Source organism: Balaenoptera physalus, assembly GCF_965194825.1.
Source record: "Balaenoptera physalus genome assembly, chromosome: 6".
Taxonomy (NCBI): domain Eukaryota; kingdom Metazoa; phylum Chordata; class Mammalia; order Artiodactyla; family Balaenopteridae; genus Balaenoptera; species Balaenoptera physalus.
The window spans coordinates 88,032,565-88,053,309 of NC_138885.1; the positions used below are offsets into that span (position 1 = coordinate 88,032,565).

At 41.6% G+C, this 20,745-nt stretch overlaps 1 protein-coding gene across 2 annotated transcripts in view; it reads right to left on the reverse strand.

The window, feature by feature from the left end:
* The window catches only part of ANKRD44 (ankyrin repeat domain 44), a 325,415-nt gene that overhangs the window by 21,245 nt on the left and 283,425 nt on the right, over positions 1-20,745 (reverse strand). For both annotated transcript variants that reach the window (XM_082466993.1, XM_082466992.1), the window contains exons 18-22: positions 15,792-15,863; positions 7,299-7,500; positions 3,227-3,314; positions 2,061-2,178; positions 255-471 (exon numbers count right to left, since the gene is read on the reverse strand). In XM_082466993.1, the coding sequence (XP_082323119.1) occupies positions 255-471; positions 2,061-2,178; positions 3,227-3,314; positions 7,299-7,500; positions 15,792-15,863 (697 nt within the window). The remainder of the gene's footprint in view (positions 1-254; positions 472-2,060; positions 2,179-3,226; positions 3,315-7,298; positions 7,501-15,791; positions 15,864-20,745) is intronic.

Sequence of the window (20,745 nt, forward strand, 5' to 3'; positions counted from 1 at the left end):
GAAGTTCTGATTAGGAGATACAGGTTACTGATCAACAAAAAGGGTAAAGTGAATTTCCACTCCATTATGGCATCATGGTAGCCACGGAGGGAAAAATATCAAAAAAAAAAAGGTATCTTTTTTGAGGTATCTGAATGCAGAAAGATTGGAAACTCTTGTTTACAGCTTTACGCTTTGTTCCCACCTCCTCTGAGATCACAGTGGTGTTGGGGCAGGAAGTCTGATGGAATTCAGCCCAGTGACAGTTAACTCACCGTTGTAACAAGCCCAGTGCAGCGGCGTGTAGCCCTGGTTATCTTTGAAAGAACAGTCCTCCTCGGAAAGTGCTATCTGCAGCAGCTCACTCAGCCACGTGGCGTGGCCCCGAGCAGCCGCATAGTGCAAGGGTGTCCTCCCTCTGGAGTCTTTACACAGAATCGACACTTCTTGTTCCAGCAGCATTTGCACACATTCCTCATGTCCTGTCATAATCTGATGCGTCGCAATGAAAAACACAACACAAATCTGAGAAGACTCAGGAAGCGAAGCAGTTGGCTAAGGGAGGCTGGGCTCAGAGTAAGTGGACATACGCCAGGGTCTTAAGGGAAACAGACTCTATCCTACTTGGGAGGAGAGAGGCAGGACAACCTAGCAGGATTCATAACAGGAAGGTCTGTGTGAACACCAGCGTTTTAGAAACGTTTCTTGACTCTCCAAACATAACCGTGAAAGGAATCATGATATAGTGGAAAGCATCAGCTTTAAAATCAGGAAGATGTGAGTTAAATTCTGGTTCCCTCTTATAAAACTTGGACACGTCAATTTGTCTCTCTATGCCTCGCTTTACCCACCTGTAAATGGGGATAGTAATAATGACCCCACAGCCTGTTGTGAGGACTAATGAGATATGTAAAGGCTCTCAGCCTGCTGTGCGGCACACAGGAAGTACCCAAGAAATAAGATCCATGATTATGGCGTTAACCACTCATAGTTCCTCTTCTTTTCATTGATCATGGTGGTCAGCACCATCTTCAAATAGCAATTTTCTGATTTCTGCTTTTGTTTCATTTGGATTATTTGACATGCTTTAAAAAACAGTTCAGCAGGATGTGTATGAAGAATTACCCACAGGATACGTATTTCAGCAGATACATATTTCAGGTGGGGAATGGGCCTACATTGTATAAAGAACAATTAAAAATAGCATGGCTACTCAAAACTAGGTAATCATTGGAATAAATTATGACACCTGTACACAGTGGAGGATGAAAAATGATAGGGCAGAAAAACGTTTAGTGATATGGAAAAAGGTACTTGATATACTAAGAGAAAAAAAAGCAGGTTCCGAATAGCACCTTCAGTATTCTCTCTTTTTAAAATTTAAGGGCTTCCCTGGTGGCGCAGTCGTTGAGAATCTGCCTGCCAATGCAGGGGACACGGGTTTGAGCCCTGGTCTGGGAAGATCCCACATGCCGCGGAGCAACTAGGCCCGTGAGCCACAATTACTGAGCCTGCGCATCTGGAGCCTGTGCTCCGCAACAAGAGAGGCCGCGACGGTGAGAGGCCCGCGCACCGCGATGAAGAGTGGCCCCCGCTTGCCACAACTAGAAAGCCCTCGCACAGAAACGAAGACCTAACACAGCCATAAATAAAATAAATAAATAAATAAATAATTTAAAATTTAAAACAAGTCTATATTTAGAAAAAAAGATTGCTGATATAAAAAGTGGTTATCTCCAGGAGGTGGGATTACTAGCGATTACGATTTTCTTATTTGTGCTTTAAAAAAATTTTTGCAAATTTCCTATGATGTGCATGCGATCAGAAAGAACCAATTCTACCAACAGTAGGTGTTCATGTATCTATTATCACAATCAAATGCGACAACGCAAGAGCTGGACCTAAGAGCATCTGCCATTATTTTACCTTTGCAAAAGATTTTGTAATTTCTTTTTCGGCTGACTGAGGTTAATTGGTTATCTCAGGAAACAATTTTCTTACTAAAAATTCATATGGGCAGGGGGAGAAGAAACAAGCTCACTATGAAATTGCTTGATTAAAGCTGAGGAAAATACACATACCCCTCTGTGTAAAGCTGTGCAGCCCATGATGTCAACAGCATCCACATTTGCCTCCTTTTCAAGTAACAACGAAACAGCATCAATGTGTCCATATGCTACTGCAAGCATCAGCGGGGTTCTAGGAAAAGAGGGAAATTAGGCTTTTAAAAAGAAGATTAAAAAAATACTCATCACTTCCAGTGGGAGGATCTCCCTCTCTCCATCTCTCTGTCTCTCTCTTTCTCAGTCTCTCTCCCCTCTTGACAATTGCTTGATATTTTCTGAGTGTCCCCAATTTGCTATCTGCTACCTGGAACAAGCTATCTGCCTCTGGTCTCTAATGGCCACATGGAATGGCAGCAGCGGACTGATCAATACGGGTGGGGCACAGGAAGGTCCCACCTCAAAATGTTCATTTGAATTCCATCATTTTCAGAACTATGTAGCACTGACCAAATATCAAGTGAGTAAGGAGTGTGTATATGTAAGAGATGCTCTTGCTTCTATCAGAGCAGCTCTACCTTCATGGTTTTCTATGTCGGACTTTGGCTCAAGATTTTATTTGAACAAAGCTTCATTGCCTTAAAGAAAAGTCAGACAAGCCCAGAGAGGAAAGATCCAAGTGCTGGGATCCAGGAGGTGAGGTTCCAGCTTTGGCTTCGACATGAACTCATATATCTGGGGTGAGTCACTAGTGCTTTATTGCTCTGCCTTTCCTATTTGTAAGAGAAGACTGGGTGGGAGAACGGGCTAACAGATGGAAAATACTCGGGAAAAACAAACTCAGGAAGGATAAAAATATGAAGGATTTTTACAGTGGAGATAAGTTCTTGAGGTCTGTCCTATTCCATTATTAATTTAAAAAATGAGACTGTAGCAGCTTCAGAAGAGGGTAAAAATGGATAGAAAGGAACAAAGGAGGGAATATTTTAAAAAGGCCAGAGCACATGGCTACGGACATTAAAAAGTTGGCTGTTTTTCATCAAGATATACACACACACACATTTTTCTTGGATATACACTCCAGTGCAAAGCCACTGCATTATTCTAGGACCCTCGTCCATGAATTTCACCCCAATATATACCCCCAACCTAGAATTCAGCAGTCAGCCCTCCTAGCTATTTAACAAATTAACCAGTCACCTGCAGTGATTTGAAATGTCAACCCCAAGCGCATGAACACTTACTGTCCTTTGGCATCTTTCACGTCAACCACTTCTGGGTTGTCTGCAATTTCTAGTAATAGCCGCAAACACAGTGTGTGACCATTAATTACTGAAAAAGAAAATAATGGACATTCTTTTAACAGACCACACATATCCCTCCAAAGTGAAATTTATTTGGACTTCAAATGGGTAGTTTTCAATTGTTGCTAACAGACATCTCCAGGTTTCCAGGTCGTGCCAGCTGCTGGGCAAAGCACACAATGTATATGTTACCAACCCATCTTCCCCTTTCTTCCTATAGGGCACTTTGGTCCTCAACTAGCTTTTTTTCCTGGTTGCTGTATAGAGGCTTTTTTCCTTAAACAGGACATCCTTTCTTATCTCCTCCTATGGGACTGATCATCTCTCTCCACTTTCCAGTTATCCTTTCTGTTCCTCTAAGAGAGCCTCTCAATTCTGTATAATCATCCTGTGTCTAGCCTGCCTCCAGCCCTTTTTAAAAAGCAGGTCGAAGGGGGAGGAGAAGGCAGAGGAGGAGGGAGAGGAGAGCAAGCGAATGAGGGGAGGGGCAGAAGGGAAGAGGAGCGGGGAGGGGAGCAGAGGAGGGGAAGAAGGGAGACGGGAACAGATCTTACCTCTTTTCCCCATCATTTTACATTCTGAGGTAGACGTTGATGCAGTTATTCTGCTCCAACTGATTAGTGGTGACTTAAAGCAAAACCTCAAGCCAGCAAGGTGTACACGAGCCATTGGCTCACTGCTCATTGATTGACTGGCACTCCCAGGAGACTCACAGATGGACCCCCAGTAGCTGGAGGACGCCTCCATCTGAGTTCCTCAAATCAAAGCCTTCATTTCTCTGCCTTCTCCCGGCGGCCTCCCCCTCCAACCACTACCCCCCCCCACCCCCCCCGTCTCCTCTGTCCCCCCCTCCCTTCCAAGCTCTGACTGGGGTGCGGCAGGCCCTCACCCTGCCCCTCCTCACCCAGCTGCCTGGGTAGGGACTGGCAATGGGCAGGAAGTGTGGCCCCAACCTTGGGTTGGCCTTGACCTGCCAGGGCAGAGCCCACACAGGGCAGGGCAAGCACCAGGCAAGATGCTTCTTTTAGGAGCTGCGGTGCCCCAGGGCCCGGAAGCAAACCTCCGGGGACGACAATCCCTGAGGTAAGGTACTTTCCTCCAGCTTGTTGAATGGAACCCACAGCCCTATAAAAGACATGGCTTTCCATTCAGGGAGTAGGATGCGAACAAATATGTTTAAAATTCCAAACGTGACCTTCTCTCCTCTCTGAACAATGAGAACACCATAAAATACATTGCATTAACCTCGTTATGGATGTGGAGAGAGAAGGGAATAGATGCAGCTATGTTAGGTTGATAGAGGCTCTTCTAAGAGCTGCGTTTTACAGCCCTTTTTATTGCATGCCAGTCACGAGAGAAGGCTAATTTAACAAAGACACATTTTTCAGGGACAATACGTATTAGAATTAGCTCACATTCATCGACACCACTCAAATTAACTACAGGAATAAAACCCACGTTTTGTAGACACTGCGTTCAGCTAATGCTCAGCAACATCCCATTTATGTACCTCAGGAGGAAATTTAGTGGAAATATTGTTGTTGCTGTTGTTTTGCTTTTTGTTTTAAAAATTACATTAAATCTGTTACCAATGGTGAAATATGCAAGGGGTTTAATGTATGCTCAAAAGTAAATAATTAGCAGAGGACTGATGGCTAAATACTACAGGTGGTGGTATTTTATAATGCTCATGAAATGGAGGTACAGCATATTTTGATTGATTCCTCTTTCTATAGCAATTTGATATTCTTTAAACACTCATAATCATAATGGTTCCAAGGATTTTGATTTTTGCCTAAACAGAAGAAGGGGGGAAAATCATCTAAGTTTGTATCACTCATTCAGTATGCTGGAGAGCAAACCAATTTCTTCAGTAGTGTGTCTTCTTTTGGGGGGGGGCGGTGAGGGGGTGGAAGGTGAGGCCGTGTACAGTAGCTTTTTGAACTTAGCTAATAGCCCTCAGTAAATATAATTCCCCCTTATCGTAAAAGTGTAGCTACCCTAGGATTCTCGTTGGCTTCCCACAAACTATGTTTTTCCGCAGTTGCCTTCCAACAAAAAGATGCTACCATCTCCTTTAGCTGTGCACTGCCAAGTCCAGCTTTGTTTCAGACTAGCTCAGCCTCTCCCTGACTATGAGTGACAGCGCCATTTCTCAGGCTGCTCAAAGACCACAACTGTCATTACAACTATCTGTGCCAAACCCTCTAAAATCCATCCTGGCTCCTCCTCCTCACTGTACTCTCAGGATTTGAAACAAACAAAAAAATTGGCGTCTCAAATGAGCTGGAAAAGATTCTGGAGAAGCAGATTCTCAAAGCACAGGCTAAAGCTTCTGCACAGCAGACATTTTGTGGAGAACAGAGTCAAATGACAGCCTGCATCTTTTTAATGAATGACACGAGGGAAACCCAAAAGGAGTGAGTCCTCTTGACCACTAGGGGGCTCCATTGGACCGCAACCAATATCACAGCGGCAAATGAGTGACAATGATTATTCTTCATTGTTTACCTGTTCACAAGGGTGATTTTCCACAATCAAAATAGGCCCTTTGTAATTGTCAGGAAGTACATGGTAACTGAAGCACAATGCTTGCCTTCATAATAGGCAACTACTCTTTAAAAAGGAGAACTAAATGTAAACTTTAAGATAACACCAAGAAAGCCTAGAATACCAAACTTTATAATAATACTTATAAATACCAAAAATACCAAAAAGACTAAATGTGATTTTGGGAAATAAGAATTTATAATTTAACCATACCAACCATTGCCAAAGTTTTTTCCAGGAACAATCATTTCCAGATAATTAGGCAACACCGTGTTTTTCAATCTCCATATTGTTTTTCTTCAGTGGTTTGGAAATTCAGGGATGTGGATGGCAATACTTCCACAAAATCTAACATTCCAAGAACAATCATAAAGTCTTTCGAAAACTGCTTTCACTCCTTTTCTTCCTCAATACATCCATTATTTCATGGTTATTTCTCTTTATAAGATGATACCTGCTTTCCTGATCAAAGGCCATTATCATTGAATTCCTGAGTCCAAAGGAAATTATGCCTTAGCTGAGCTAGAAACTCTTCCACATTACCTTTACATCTGTGTATATGTCTAGAAGTGTCTGGACACAGTTTTATTTTATGTATATTGAAGAAAAGTCCCAGAAAAGGCAAATTACTTACTTCTTAAACAATACATGCGCTTTTTAACAGTCCCTATTTTTACACCTGATGCATCAAGAATCAGAGCAAAAGTGAAGAAGTACCATTTGGGCTGCACAATAACGTACTGAGTAGATTGCTGTCTGACAACTCCTTTTATGAAGTAGCTGTGAAATATCATTCATTTTGTGCTTCGAAATGCTGTGTGATTTTATTCTATGTAATTTATCTGCAGATCACACTACACCTTGCCCTTTTTTCAGAAAGTTTTGTGACTGCCATTGGCCAAAGGTTCAGAACTCTCTTTGGAGTTAAGGAGAAGGCCAGATGCAGCACAGAGGATTTTTAGGGCAGAATTTTAGGGCAGAATGATGGATACATGCCATTATACATTTGTCCAAATTCATAGAATGTACGACACCGAGAGTGGACCCTAATGTAAACTATGGACTTTGGATGATTATGGTGTGTCAATGTAGGTTCATCCATTGTAATAAATGTTCCACTCTGGTGAGGGATGTTGATAATGGGGGAGGCTATGCACATGTGGGAGACAGGGGGTATGTGGAAAATCTCTGTACCTTCTTTTCAATTTTCCTGTGAACCTAAAACTGCTCTAAAAAAAAATTGTCTTTAAAGAAGAAGGCCAGAGGCTCTCTGGCCATAGAATACCAGTTGTCACCAAGTGGATAGTAAGCCAAAAGCATTTTGGAAGAGTGTAGGCATGTTTGATGTAGAAAGAAAATAGATATTTTAACAACTGGGATGAAAGAAAATGCTGCCATCCTTTTACTGGAACTCATAAGTGGGCCACAAAACTAGGGTAACCAGACTCTTGACAAGACCTACCTGAGGCATGAAGTGGGGTTCTTTTGGTTACACTGTCTTTCACAAAGATGGACGCACCCTGATTGATAAGTGCTTCCACACATTCTGTGTGTCCCTTAAAGGCAGCCAGATCCAGAGCAGTGCGGCCTTTCTCATCCCTGATGTCCAGGTCCACCAGCGACTGCAGAAGGACTTCCAAGGCCTGGTGGTGCCCATTGTAGGCCTGCAAAGGAGAAACCAACCACTCAGATGCCTGCTCACCTTAAATCCCACAACAATCCACGTGAGGGGCTCAGGCTCTCAGATCACGCATGGAGACCACTCCAAAGAGCACGTCAGAAAGATGCTTGGAATAATTATTGAAACACAGGCAAAACCAGAGTTAGATGGAAAAACTATAATGCACAGACCTCAAAGTTACATATGCATTTCTTCATGTTCTTTCTCTTTTGTCAAATAATTTACTCCAAAGGGACTAAATGTATCAGTGTATTCTTATATTTATATCTATTGATCTAATAATCTAATGCAGACTAATAGCTGAATGAATTAATATATTTTTTCATCTGTCAGTTCAGTCCTAAACCTATTAACACAATCAGAATATTTTTTCAGGAGGCTTTCCTGTTAAACCTCGAGGGAAAAAAACCACTAAAAACACTGTGGACTTTGTAATTCAACAGAGGCATAGTGACCTTCTGCCACAGTCCAACATTTTAAATTTCAACCTCGTGATCCTAGGTGAGTTTCTTAATTTCACTTAGACTTTGTTTCCTCATCTATAAATGAGAGCAATAAAAGCTGCCTTCCAGAGAAGACGAGAAGAGATAAAATCGCACAGGATTTGCATCGTGTCTTATACATAGTTGATGCTTCCTCTTCTCTCCTCTGTTTCCTCCACTGATTATAATCAAAACATAAAACCAATTATGGAAGTATATTCCATACATCAGTGCCAAGTTCAGACCTATTGTGAAGTCTTATGCTGCATTAAAGTTAGGAGGCTTCATACTAAAACACAAAACTAAAAGCCCGAAAGGTAATTTTTACTAAGTCTATAAGGTAAAAAAAAAAAAAAAAAAAAAAGTATATGCACATATAAGGCCAAGGACATTGAAATAAAAGAAAGAAAACAGATAAGGATACGGTGGGGGTGGGGATTTGGTGGAGGGAAGTAAAGAAGGAGACAGAGGAAAAGCCTGTCCCCAGTGTCGTCAGCAGCCAAAGTTTCCTCTTATGTCTCCTGCACTTTCTGTTTTTCTACTGCAGCAATTACTCAAGGCACGATTTATTTGAAAAACGGCTTAGCACAGACAAAGGACTAATTTCCTTAATACACAAAGAACTTATACAAACCATTTTAAAAACTAGGAAAATGTGTAAAGGACATGAAAAGTCAGCTCACAGAAAAAGAAATATAAAAGGTCAATACATATACGAAAAAAAAACCATGTAAATTTTTAGGGTACTATTTTTCAACTACCAAATGGCAATGATTAAGTTTGGCCATGTCCAGTATTAGATAAGACCTGGTGAAAAAAAAGCAATCTACGCTCTGGTGGTGGGAGTATATATTGGTGTGACATTTGTGGAGGGTGATTTGACAAAAATCTATCAAAAATTGTAAAAGAAAGTTGAAAATAGTACATATAACAATTTTATAAAAAGCAAATATATCCAAATATACACATATCTGTATCTATGTATATTTCTGTATTCATTGAAAATTTTAGAAGGATACAAAGGAAACTGTTAACAGTGGTTACCTCTAGAAATGGGAGGTAAAGTAATGAACATGTGGACTCATTTCACCTTATCTTTTAAAAAACCATTTGAATGTTTTTCCCAAGTACATGTCAACCACAACAATAACAAAAACTAGATTAAAAGGACCCACAAGATTTAAGATGCTGATAGGAACTGTTTTTAAAACTTTCTCATTATATTATTTTTGTGAATGATTATGATCATTATGCTACATATTAAACATATATATGTAGTATAATAACTCATATGCTGATGAATCCCAAATTTATATCCCAGTTCTAACTACTTCTTTTACTTTGCAAGACATACATATTCAACTGTCTATTGAAATTTCCACTTGAATACCTAATATGCATCTCAAGCTTAACATGTCCCAAACTGAGTTCTTAATTTCCCTCCTAAAATTTGCTCCATCTCAGTAAATGGCAATTTTGTTCTTCTAGTTGCTCAGGCCCAATATTTTGGCGTCCTCTTCGTCTTCCCTCTTAAGCCCAGGGTTGTGGCCCTGCACAAGGGCTCTGGGACATTGGGGCAAGAGGGTGCTAAAAAGTAGCTTCCCCACCCCTTCCCACTGCCTTGCCATGCCCTGGTACAGGGATGTGTCTGCTGACAGGAAGGGACACTTTTGCTAACCACACAGAGGTGTCATCAGGTTCTCGGGCATCCGGCAGGAAATATCTATCCATATCCCTGTTGTAATTCACACACAGGTGTTGGGTGACTAGTAGCAACCCTCAATGCCACCATCATCTCTACTTCCAAGCCATAATCATCTCTACTCTTTAAAATATATCCAGAATCTATCCAGTTCTCACTATACCACATCCTCTGTGGCCAGGATTATGGCAAAAGCTTCCCTTTCCGTCCTTGCCCTCCTGCAAACTGTTACTGAACAGCCACAGGATGAAATCTTTTAAAACTCAAGTTGGATATAGCACTCCTTGATGAAAACTCATTGATAATTCCCTCACTGATAATAAAATCCCAAACTTCTCATGACCATTCAGGCCCTTAGGATTTGGCCTCCCTCGACCCTGTCCATCAGCATAGCCCCTCAGTCACTCTGTTCCAACCACTCTAGCCTCCCCTCTGCACCCCCTATGATTAAGTCATGCATGTCCTCCTCTGGGCCATTGTATCTGTCCTTTCTGTTTCCCCTGCCTGGAAAGCCCTTCCCGCAAAGAGCCACAAGGCTTTTTCAGTAATTCTGCTTCAACTGTCCCCTTATCTGGTGGCTTCTCAGGCCCATATAAAGTAGCCCACTACCCTTCTCCTCAACATATCGGATACTCTCCACCCCACTTATCCTGCTTTATTTTAGCTTTATAGCATTTATTATCACTTGATATCTGTTACATATCTATTGATTTGTTTGTTATCTAGGACAGAAGGTACTTTATGTGTATTGCTCATTGCTGTATTCTAGACTCGTGCACAGCACAGAGTAGACACTCAACAATTATTTGATGAATAAATGAATGAATATAATGACTGCTATTATAATTTATTAATATTAGTGGTAAGAATATATTTTAAAAATAGCAACTATTTATTGAGGGCACTGTGTTGAGCTCTAATCTTTGCAAACATCCTTTTTATAGATGAAAAAAACAAAACAAGCAATGTTAATTAATTCACCCAAGATCACTTAAGCTAGTAAGTGACAAAGTCAGGTTTGAAACCCACAATCTGTGACCACCAGAATCTATGTTTGTAGGCAATGTCTTATAATTTTTCCCAGTAATTCCATTTAACTGACTTTCAAGCAAAATACTTTCGTGCCTATGTGTAATGGATCAGAGAGCTTAATAACAAATATTGAATCAGAAACCTAGGATGGAAAGCCTTTAGTCTAACCTAACTTCTGAAGCAATAGTTAATTTCACTGAGTACTTGCTGTGTGTCAGGCAGGACTGGACACGTAGCACCTTATTTAATTATTACGACAACCCATGGTTTGGATGCTATTGTTATCCCCATCTCACCAACAAAGACACAGAAAGGCTGAGATGTTACTCAGCCCTCAGCCTTATGTGGTGGAGCTGGAATTCAAAGGCAGACCAGTCAGATCCCAGAGCCCGAGCTGTGGGCTTCTCACGAGCTCCTACTATGGAGAGGATACAACAAGACCATAAGATATATGCTTCTTTAACTTTTTATTACAGGAAGTTTCAAATTTATATAAAGAATAGAGGATAGTGGCATAAATTCCCAAATACCCATCACCTAGTTTCGGCCATCATCAACTCGTCATTGGTGATTTTAAGCCAACTTGGGAGCACCTATCCTCCTATAAAGGGCTGTGGCAACAGGAGCATCTACATCAGGGTATAAGTCAGTCTATCTCACTTGACTCTGGGCTTGAGTCTGTGGCTTATTTTTGCATAACACCTCTTCTAATTTTAAATGGTAATGGTAGTGACTGATTCAGCTTATGTAGAAATCCTGACTTTACATCAAAGGGAAATGAGTCCATGTAGATAACAGACGGTTCTAGATGCTTTTTGCAAATGCTCAGTCCTTCAGTGGCAGTTACTATGATGACAAAGATAGTAAACATTTATAATTTCTGTCAATTTGACTTAGCCTAGGAAAATAGAATTGGCAACCTATAAACTGCACGCATATCTACAAAGCACCATGGCTCACATATTCAGATTTTAATAAAGAGAAAACCCAGGGCAAAGAGAAACATTCAGGAAGGAAGGCGATGTAGAGGGATCAGCACTGTTCAGGACAGCAGAGTCACATCAAAGGGCACTCAGCTTAGGCGCTGACTTAAGAACTTAACTCCTGTAAAAGACCCCTGCGGTTTCTCCTTTAATTCTCACAACAAAAAATAAACCTATTTGCATGTGTTAAAGTTAAAGAGGCTTAACATTAAAATAAAATGGAGTGAACCCTGCTGAAGGAAAGCTTCAGAATTCCAATCCATATTTTCTTCTATATCAGGCACTTAAAAATTCAAAGACAGGATGGTTGAAAGGCCAGATTTATATATAGGATTCCCTTTGTTTCTTCCATTAGTCAAGCCTGCAGCTCTTGAATTTTAGTATCCAAAAGCATTGCGATATGGAGTTGAAGACATAACACTATGTATACTATACTTCCAGGGCAATTTAATGGAAATAATAAAGGTAAATTTGATAATACAAGAATTTTCACTTACCTTCACACTTTAGGGCTTAACCCTAGAAACAAACTACCACATAATATGGAATTCTATTCTGTGGTTAAATGCATGATTCTGTCTTTAGGCAGTTATGTGGTTCTTAGAGTCTATAAGAAAGTATACAATAAAGCTTTAAACTCTCTGAAAGAGACTCAGGTAGTCAGGAAAGAAGACCTTTCTCATATCAGCAGTGCATGATGAACACTGTCTTATTTTTCTTTCCATTCCCATCCTAAATCAGGTGTTTAGTGGTTAATTCCACAAATAATTTCTAAAATATCTCCAGGAAGAAGTAATCACACAAAAGAGCAAATACGCTGGTTCAAAAAGCATGTAGTATTTTGGCTTTCAATAGACAACCCAGTTTAAGCCTTCACTAGAGGTGGCAATCAAACATTTCAAATTTGTTTTACAAAAGACTTTAAAAAATCTCATTAAGCAACTTAAATACTTCTTAAACATAATTAATTTCTTTGAACTTTTTAGATTGGAACTGAGGGCAGCAAGGAGAAAGAATTTGGGATCTCAACAGAATCCATGAAACAATGGGTCCATCTGGAAATCTCGACAGCTGGAGCCTTTCATTTGCATAGCCTTGTTCCTTGATTTAATTTTTTTCAAGTGGATGAAATGCTTATGAAATTCACTGGGCAGATAACCCTGGAGACTTGAATCATTCAGCCAGGAAATAGTAACTCAAGGCCAGTCAGGTTTCTTGGGGTAGTCAAGGTTTGGGGGCATCTGGTTCTCTTTCACTTCCATGGAAGAAATAATGTCCCTTGGGTTTTAATCAAGTTAATTGCTACAGAGGGCCCTGGGGAGGGCGATGGGCATACTTGCGGGGTTCTTGGAGCAAATAATAATTTCTTGAAAAAGTATTAGCTTTTAGAGGGAGAAAATAAAATAGTTTTAGAATTGACCCACTGCGATCACCCTGGTCAAAGTTATCACCATCATCGCTTGCCTGGTTGTCTAGTTTCTGCTTTGTTCCCTGACAATTTAAACTCAATGCAGACGTTAAAGTGATCCTTCTAAGATAAAAGTCATATCACATCATCTGTCTCCTCAAAACCCTCCAAATGGTTTCCTCTTTTGCTCAGTGAAAAAGTCAAAGTTCCCCCTGGAGTCTGTGGCCCTCCCCCGCCTCCCTGCCCCCTCTACGACTCTCGGACCCCTACCACCCTCCCCGCATCACTGTGCTCCAGCCATGGTGGCCTTGCTGTTCTGGGAACGTGCCAAGTGTGCTCTCACCCCAGGGACTCTGCACTTCTGCCCAGAGCATTCTTCTGTCAGAGACCAAATGGTTAGCTCTTCGCATCCCTGGTCAAACGTGAGATGCTATGTTGTGGGAAACGGCGCTCAGACTGCATGTCGATGCTCTCTGTCTCACTGCTCCCATTTGCAGCAGCGCTTCTGACCACCTGCCATGTTGTGTATTTACTTGCCTATTGTCCCTCCTAGACTGCACGCTCTACAAGGACAGTGGCTGGGTTTTGTTTGTTGCCATCTCTCCAGCTCCCGAAACAGTGTTTGGTACACGCACAGTCAGTATATGTCAAAGGAAAGAATGATACTGATGTTACTAATAGCGAGGATGATAGTGCCAGGTGGTGCTCTAACTGCTCTACATGCATTAACCCAGGTCATCCCCCCACTGGCCCTATGACAGAGGTACTGCTATTCTCCCCGTATTATGAGTGGGAAAACCGAGATACAAGAGGTTAGGTACTTGGCCAAGATCATACAAAAAACAATTAAATAAATTAACAAATTGGAAAGGGTTTGGGGATCCTTAACTCACTCCTTTTAATTTACAGATGGAAAAACCATGTCCCGGCGAGTTGCTAATGAGAAGACTGGTGGCTAGGATTCCCTAGGTGTAGAACTACCAAAGCCCAACTCTCTCCGATGATATTGTACCACCCTGGGAACCCACAACGCTTAGCAGAGCACCTGGCACCCAGTAAGCACTCAACAATAATTTTTGAAAGAAAAAAAAAAAAAAGAATGAGAGATGATAGAATTTTTTGGAAGCTAGGAAAGTCTCTTCTCGTATTACCAGCAGGCTTAGCAAAGCAATCAACCCCACCTTCATAGGGCATGAGAATTCTACCTGAGATAACCTTTCCAATAGGCCTCTCCCAGCTTTGGGGTAACTTCCCCAGGCACAGCAGATGGCTGGGCAGAGATTCTAGGGTCAACCTTCAGAGCAACCTGTACTAAGAGCCAACTGGTATGAAATTTTATACATGTAAGTATCCCACTCTCCATGAACCTTTTCTACTCTAAGCCCATGTCTGGAAGAAAGACGAATGGACATTTTAGCCTGATTTCACTGGACTCAGTGTGTGCGTGTGTCCGTGTGTATAGTCGCTGCGTTGGTAGATGTGGCAGAGGGTGGTGAGTGGGATGTTATCAGGTGTGCTGGTGAGTATGTGGGGAGACTGGCAAAGAAGGGAGGGCTCCGTGAGTGTGATCGGTTCATCCCAATCCTTATGGGATGGCCTCATCCCTTCTTACCTTGCCTGACTGCTTATATATGCCATCAATAAAACACTCCTCTCTGCTCTCCAAAATCTCCATCTCAATTTTTCATCAGAAGGAAACTGAATAAGTGCTTATGTGTGCGTGGTACTGAGTGAAATGTCATAACCATTAAACACAGAGACCCAGCATCCTACTCTTCCCAGCATCCAGCCTCTGGGTGCATCCAAACACCTTCTTGATGGCCCTGGACCGAGGCCTCACAGCTCAGCAGAGCCCTGCATAGGTGAGTTGGCTGTTGCCAGTTTCAGAGGTTCCTAGGGAACAGCTGCTGATTATCAACGGTTAGCAAGACCTTAACTGAAGTAGAGTGGTAGTGAACTTCCCAGCTCGGTCACCCTCAGAGAGAGTTTGGGGATCCTCACTCTGAGCTATTGCATTTCTCTTCAATGACTGGGATGTGGAAAGGAAGCTTTACTGGTGACAGAATAACCCCTGCTCCCCTCCCTCCCAGATCTCACCCAGTACAAGAATCAGCGCCTGACACCTCCTCTGAGACCCCGATTCCAAGCCCAGGCAGAAGCAGCAGAGTTGCAATTATGCATATTTTCATCTTGCTCTCACAAGTCTGTATTTAAATATCTCAAGTTTTTAACTGTGGCATTCGATTATCTGTAAGTTCAATACTTGTTGTCTATACTTAAATCTCTAAAACCAAAATAAAACATTTCCTCAGTTTACTGATTTAACTACTAGATAATAATAATTTAGAGACTTAAAATTTATAACAGTCATTATTAAGGGCACTGTGATACGACTTCATGCACGTTGTCTCTTTTCCTGTATCCTCATTTCACAGATGGGGAAATCGAGGCTCAGACAGGGTAAGTAATGTGTCTAAGGTCACCAGTGGGAAGCTGGGATTGGAACTTGAGACATGCTTTCTCACCGCAGCCTGAGCCTTTACCCATGTACTGTTTCCATTATGAGTTATTATGCATTGCTATGCTTTCCTTTTAAGAGCAGCCTAGTTTTAGGAACACTGAGGTTCTTTTTGTAACAGGGGAAGCTGCCCACAGCATCTCACTTACAGCTAAGTGGAGCGGACTCTTGGTAGCACCGGCATCTGACTCTTCAAAAACACTGTTGGTTCTTTCCAAAAGCTGTGGAGACACAAAGAAAACAACAGTACGTGAGTGCAATTTGCAGAAGGAATCCTACTTTATGGATACAAATGTTGACATAAATGAGAAAGGAGGCTTCAGAAACTTAAGAAATCATGCAACTTCTCAGAAACATAAGAAATCTGATATAGCATATCTAAAACAAATACGCTAACTGAATATTTCAACTTCTAGGTCATCTTAGCATTTGTTATTCAAAAGAAAGCTTTCATACTTGAAAAGTTGCTCAGCTTCACCAATCTAGGCAAATAATTCATGTTAAATCCACTTCCCACCCAGCAGATCGTCACAGCGAGAAAATTACAATACCCAGGGTCTATTCCATTATCAAACACACATTTATGGAGATAGCGTTGCAAAAGACTTAGGAAGCTCTTGTTCTCACAGAGCTTACATTCTAGAGCGGGAAAGTACAGACAAACAAATAAACAACATACACATACGAAAATATCTGGTAGTGAAATATGCTGTAATGAAAGTAAAGTAGGGTGATGTGATATGGAGTGACTGGGAAGTTACTCTACAGCTGATGACCGGGGGAGGCCTCTCCAAGGAGATGACAGTTCAAGTGAGACCTGAATAAGAAGAAGAGTGAAATCAAGTCAAAATGTGGCAGGAGAGCATTCTGGGAGCAGGAGGGAGTCAGTGCAAATGCATCAAGTAGGGATGAACACGGTGAGTTCAAGGAATGGAACGGATAGTGTGACTAGGGTATGATGTTGGTGAGGGTATCAGGAAAAAGACATTTCATTGACTCTTGTTGGGAGAACAAATTGTTAAAACCTTTCCGGGCAATTTTGTGCATATCTTTGACCCTAGGATTTAATCCCCACTAAATAATTAGACAAGTGCACAATGACACATGTATAAAGAAATATATTCATTCAACAAACACTTGATGAATGACTACCAATGTGCCCAGATACTGTTCCATGCACTGACTCAATAATTAAAAATATATTTAAAAATCAATTTTTTCACTGGGGGCAGGACAGGCAATAGAAGAAAGAAGTTATATAATTAATTAGAAAGCCGTAGGTGCGATGGAGAAAGATAAAACCGAGAAGGAGGGTTCGGAAGGCTGGAGGAGAGGTCTGTTTGCAACTTTAAATACAGAGATCAGGAAAGGCCTTATTGAGCAAGTGATGGCTGAACAACGTCTGGGGGCGAAGAGAGAGCCTTGTGGATGTCTGGGGGAAGAGCATTCCAAGCAGAGGGGCCAGCAATTGCCAAGTCCTTTAGGGACAGAGATGCTTAAGATCATCAGTGAGACTGGAGCAAGGTGGGCAAGGATGAGAATGATGGAAAGGAAATCAGAAAGATGGTGGCAGTGTGGGTGGCAGTATCATAAGGTGCCTTCTGGGTTGTTGTAAAAAGTCTGTGACTTCTATCCTGAGTGAGATAGAATTTCACTGGAGTGCTCTGAGCAGAGAGGTGACATGTTCTAACTTTTAGACTCTAGGGAGGGCACAGAGACCACTGAAGAGCTGGGGCAAAAGTCCAAGAGAGAAATAACAGTGGCTTGGACCCACAGGGAGCAAGTGGGGATGGAGAAAAGTGTTGGACTGTGGATATTTTTGGAGGCAGAATCAACAGGATTTGCTGATGGATTGAATGTGAATGTGAGAGAGAGAAGTAAAGGACGACCCTCAGGATTTTGTTGTAAGCAAACTGAAAGATGGAGGTTCCACGAACTGAAATGGGGAAGTGAGTGGAATATATGTAGCGGGAAAAAGCAGAAGTTCGATTTTGGAAATGTTAGGTTTGAGATGTTTTTAAAGTATCAAAAGTACATGTTAATCGGCAGCTGTAGGATACACGGGTGTGGACTTCAGGGTATTGAAAGCCATAAGGCTGGATGAGATGAGCCAGGGAGTAAACAGAGAAGGGAGACTTGATCCTGGGCACCCAACATTAAGAGCTAGAGAGATGAGAAGGAACCAGCAAGGAGATGCAGAACGAGCAGATGAGCTAGAAAGAACATCAGGAGAGCGGGAGGTTCCGAAACCAAGTGAAGGAAGAGTTTCAAGAAGAGAACGCATAGCCACGTCAAAAGTCCTGATAGGTCAAGTAAAAATGGGGCCTGAGAAATTGCCCATTGGGTTTAGGAACATGGAGGCTATTAGTGACCCTGCTAAGAGCAGTTTATCAAGACACTGTTTATATGGAAAAAAAAAAACAACAGAAAATGAATAAATAGCAATAGGGATGGAGTAAATAAATTGTAGTGGTATATATCACCACTTCTGATAAACTCTCCCTCTTTATGTTGCTGTTAAGTTCTTCTTTGTATAGTGATGCATCCAAAAGGGACAAAAACCCAACACCCAAAGCCTTGATGTGTGGTGAATATGGCAGTATTCAATGTCCACTCCAGCCTCCTGACTGATGGGATTGGGCTGCCCTATACAGCAGAGACTAGACATATCAAAACTACATTTCCTAGACTCTCTTGAACTAGGGTTTCAGATGTGATTTAGGTTCTGCCAGCTAGATGCAGTCTGAAATTTTAGAGACAGAAGTGAGCGGAGGGCATCTCTGATTTCTGATGGTAAGCAGAGTCATGGAGACTTTAGCTTGTCTTTTAGCTTCCTGTGTACAGGCTACTATCTTCGTGAGGGCAGAGAAGCAAGACAGGGATACAGGCATCCGTTTTTGGCAGTGTGGATTCAGCAGATGCTGTGTGGCTCTAGGGCCAATAGCAGTGGCAGCGACAAGTCCGTCCCCGTACGTCAGCTGGGCTGATGTGTCTATGGAGCAGCCGTTCCAGGGTACTTTCTTTTTTTTTTTTTTTAAATATATTTATTTATTTATTTTTTTGGTTGTGTTGGGTGTTCGTTTCTGTGCGAGGGCTTTCTCTAGTTGCAGCGAGCGGGAGCCACTCTTCATCGCGGTGCGTGGACCTCTAACTCTTCATCGCGGTGCGTGGGCCTCTCACTATCGCGGCCTCTCTTGTTGCAGAGCACAGGCTCCAGACGCGCAGGCTCAGTAGTTGTGGCTCACGGGCCCGGTTGCGCCGCGGCATGTGGGATCTTCCCAGGCCAGGGCTCGAACCCGTGTCCCCTGCATTGGCAGGCAGACTCTCATCCACTGCGCCACCAGGGAAGCCCCAGGGTCCTTTCTGATTCCCCATCTCCCTGATCATGAGGAAGGGGCAGCCACTCTGGCAGTCCAAGTGCAGTTTAGGTTTATTTCTGGAGGATCAGCCTAGGGCGCCCTCTTCTAGACCTCCCAACAATATTATAAACACCTATTTGTAAAAAATCAAATCTTTTTCTGCTTAAAACAGCTAGCATGGCTTCTGTTTCCTTCAGATGAACCCTGACTGATTCAAAAAGTAATACAGATTATTTAAGTTTTCTTAATGGGGATGGCGAAGGGGAAGTTACACCACTCAATACGCTAGGAAGCAAAACTTCCTAACATGCTCTTTACCCATTTTTTTTCTCCCGGAAAGTCCCAAACTTGCCAAGTGGAAAAACACATTTTAAAGCCATATGTGTGGAATGATACCATTTCCATTTAAAAAACTGTATTGAACTCTTAGAGCCTGAATTTGTAGTAGTGTCGATCCTTAGTTAGGGACAGTGTCAGTGCCTGAGTTAGGAGAAAAAAAAAATAAAAAAAAAAAACTGTATTGATATGACTACACATGCAGAAAAAAAGATGAGAAATATATACCCTAAAATGTTTATTAACACAGTAACCTAAAAGTGGGAGTACAGATGATTTTTATTTTCTTCTTTATCTTTCCTGATTTTTTTTTGGCCATGAATGTGTATTGTTTTTGTACTAAAAACACTAAAGCTATTTCTGTTTGGAATAAAAGCCATTAACCTTCCTTTTCACTTAATAGAATGATGTACACAGACCCCTAGATAGGTCCAGAACTCCTTTCTAGTCAATGCATGTGAAACAAAATGTTTGCATTCTCTGGTAGATCAAATAACAGTGTAAAATTTACCATCTAAAAGCACACAATTTCAAGTTTTCAAATAATACAATACAAATAATTATATCGGAAGTATGAGACATTTTATATTTGTTTTTATTAGTGTGAGAATAGAATTTGGAACTTAAGCAATCTAGGATACATTAGAATAATGAGAGCAAATTTAATTTTAACTTCAGAACAAATAACTTTAAAACCATCTGCCATACATAGTTGAAATAAAAGTAGCTTCAACTGCTTGAAAAGGCTAGAAAACAGCTGTTCTTTGCTTTGTTTTGCAACATTATCACCTGCAAGAGTTCCTGGAATTGACAGTGCGTACCAACTCCAATCCTGTCCTAGAATGAACTTTTAATCAAAGGAACACAGAATCATTTCCACCGTTATCGCAAACACGATGAACAGAGGCAAGAAGACAATGTACTGTTCACAGTCAAAAATTAGGCATATTCCCAGAAGATTTATCGTGGAAGATTTTTCCACACGTGTACTTTGATCATTCTAATAGCATGTGATTTTTACTTCATTCACTACACGTTTGCTGAATGTCATCTCTGTCGGGGAGCCTGGGTTAGGCACCAGGATTCAACTGTGCAGCGAACAGATGTGGTCACTGACCTGAGAGAACTTAGAGGCTAGTGGGGAACCCACAGAAGTTAACAGGTAGTGAAAACAGTGAGGCAAGAGCTAGGATGCAAGATGCTATGGGAACATGAAGGAAGAGGTACCTGACATAACCCTGGGGGTCAGAGAAGACGCTTCTGTAAAGGAAGGTTTAGCCTGAGACCCGGATGGTAGGAATCTGCGAGGCAAAGAGAGAAGGGAATTTCTAGGCAGAAGGAAGAGCATGTGAGAACACAACAAATACAAAAAGCTTTAAGTTTAATAAGACCAGATAGCATGTAGGGG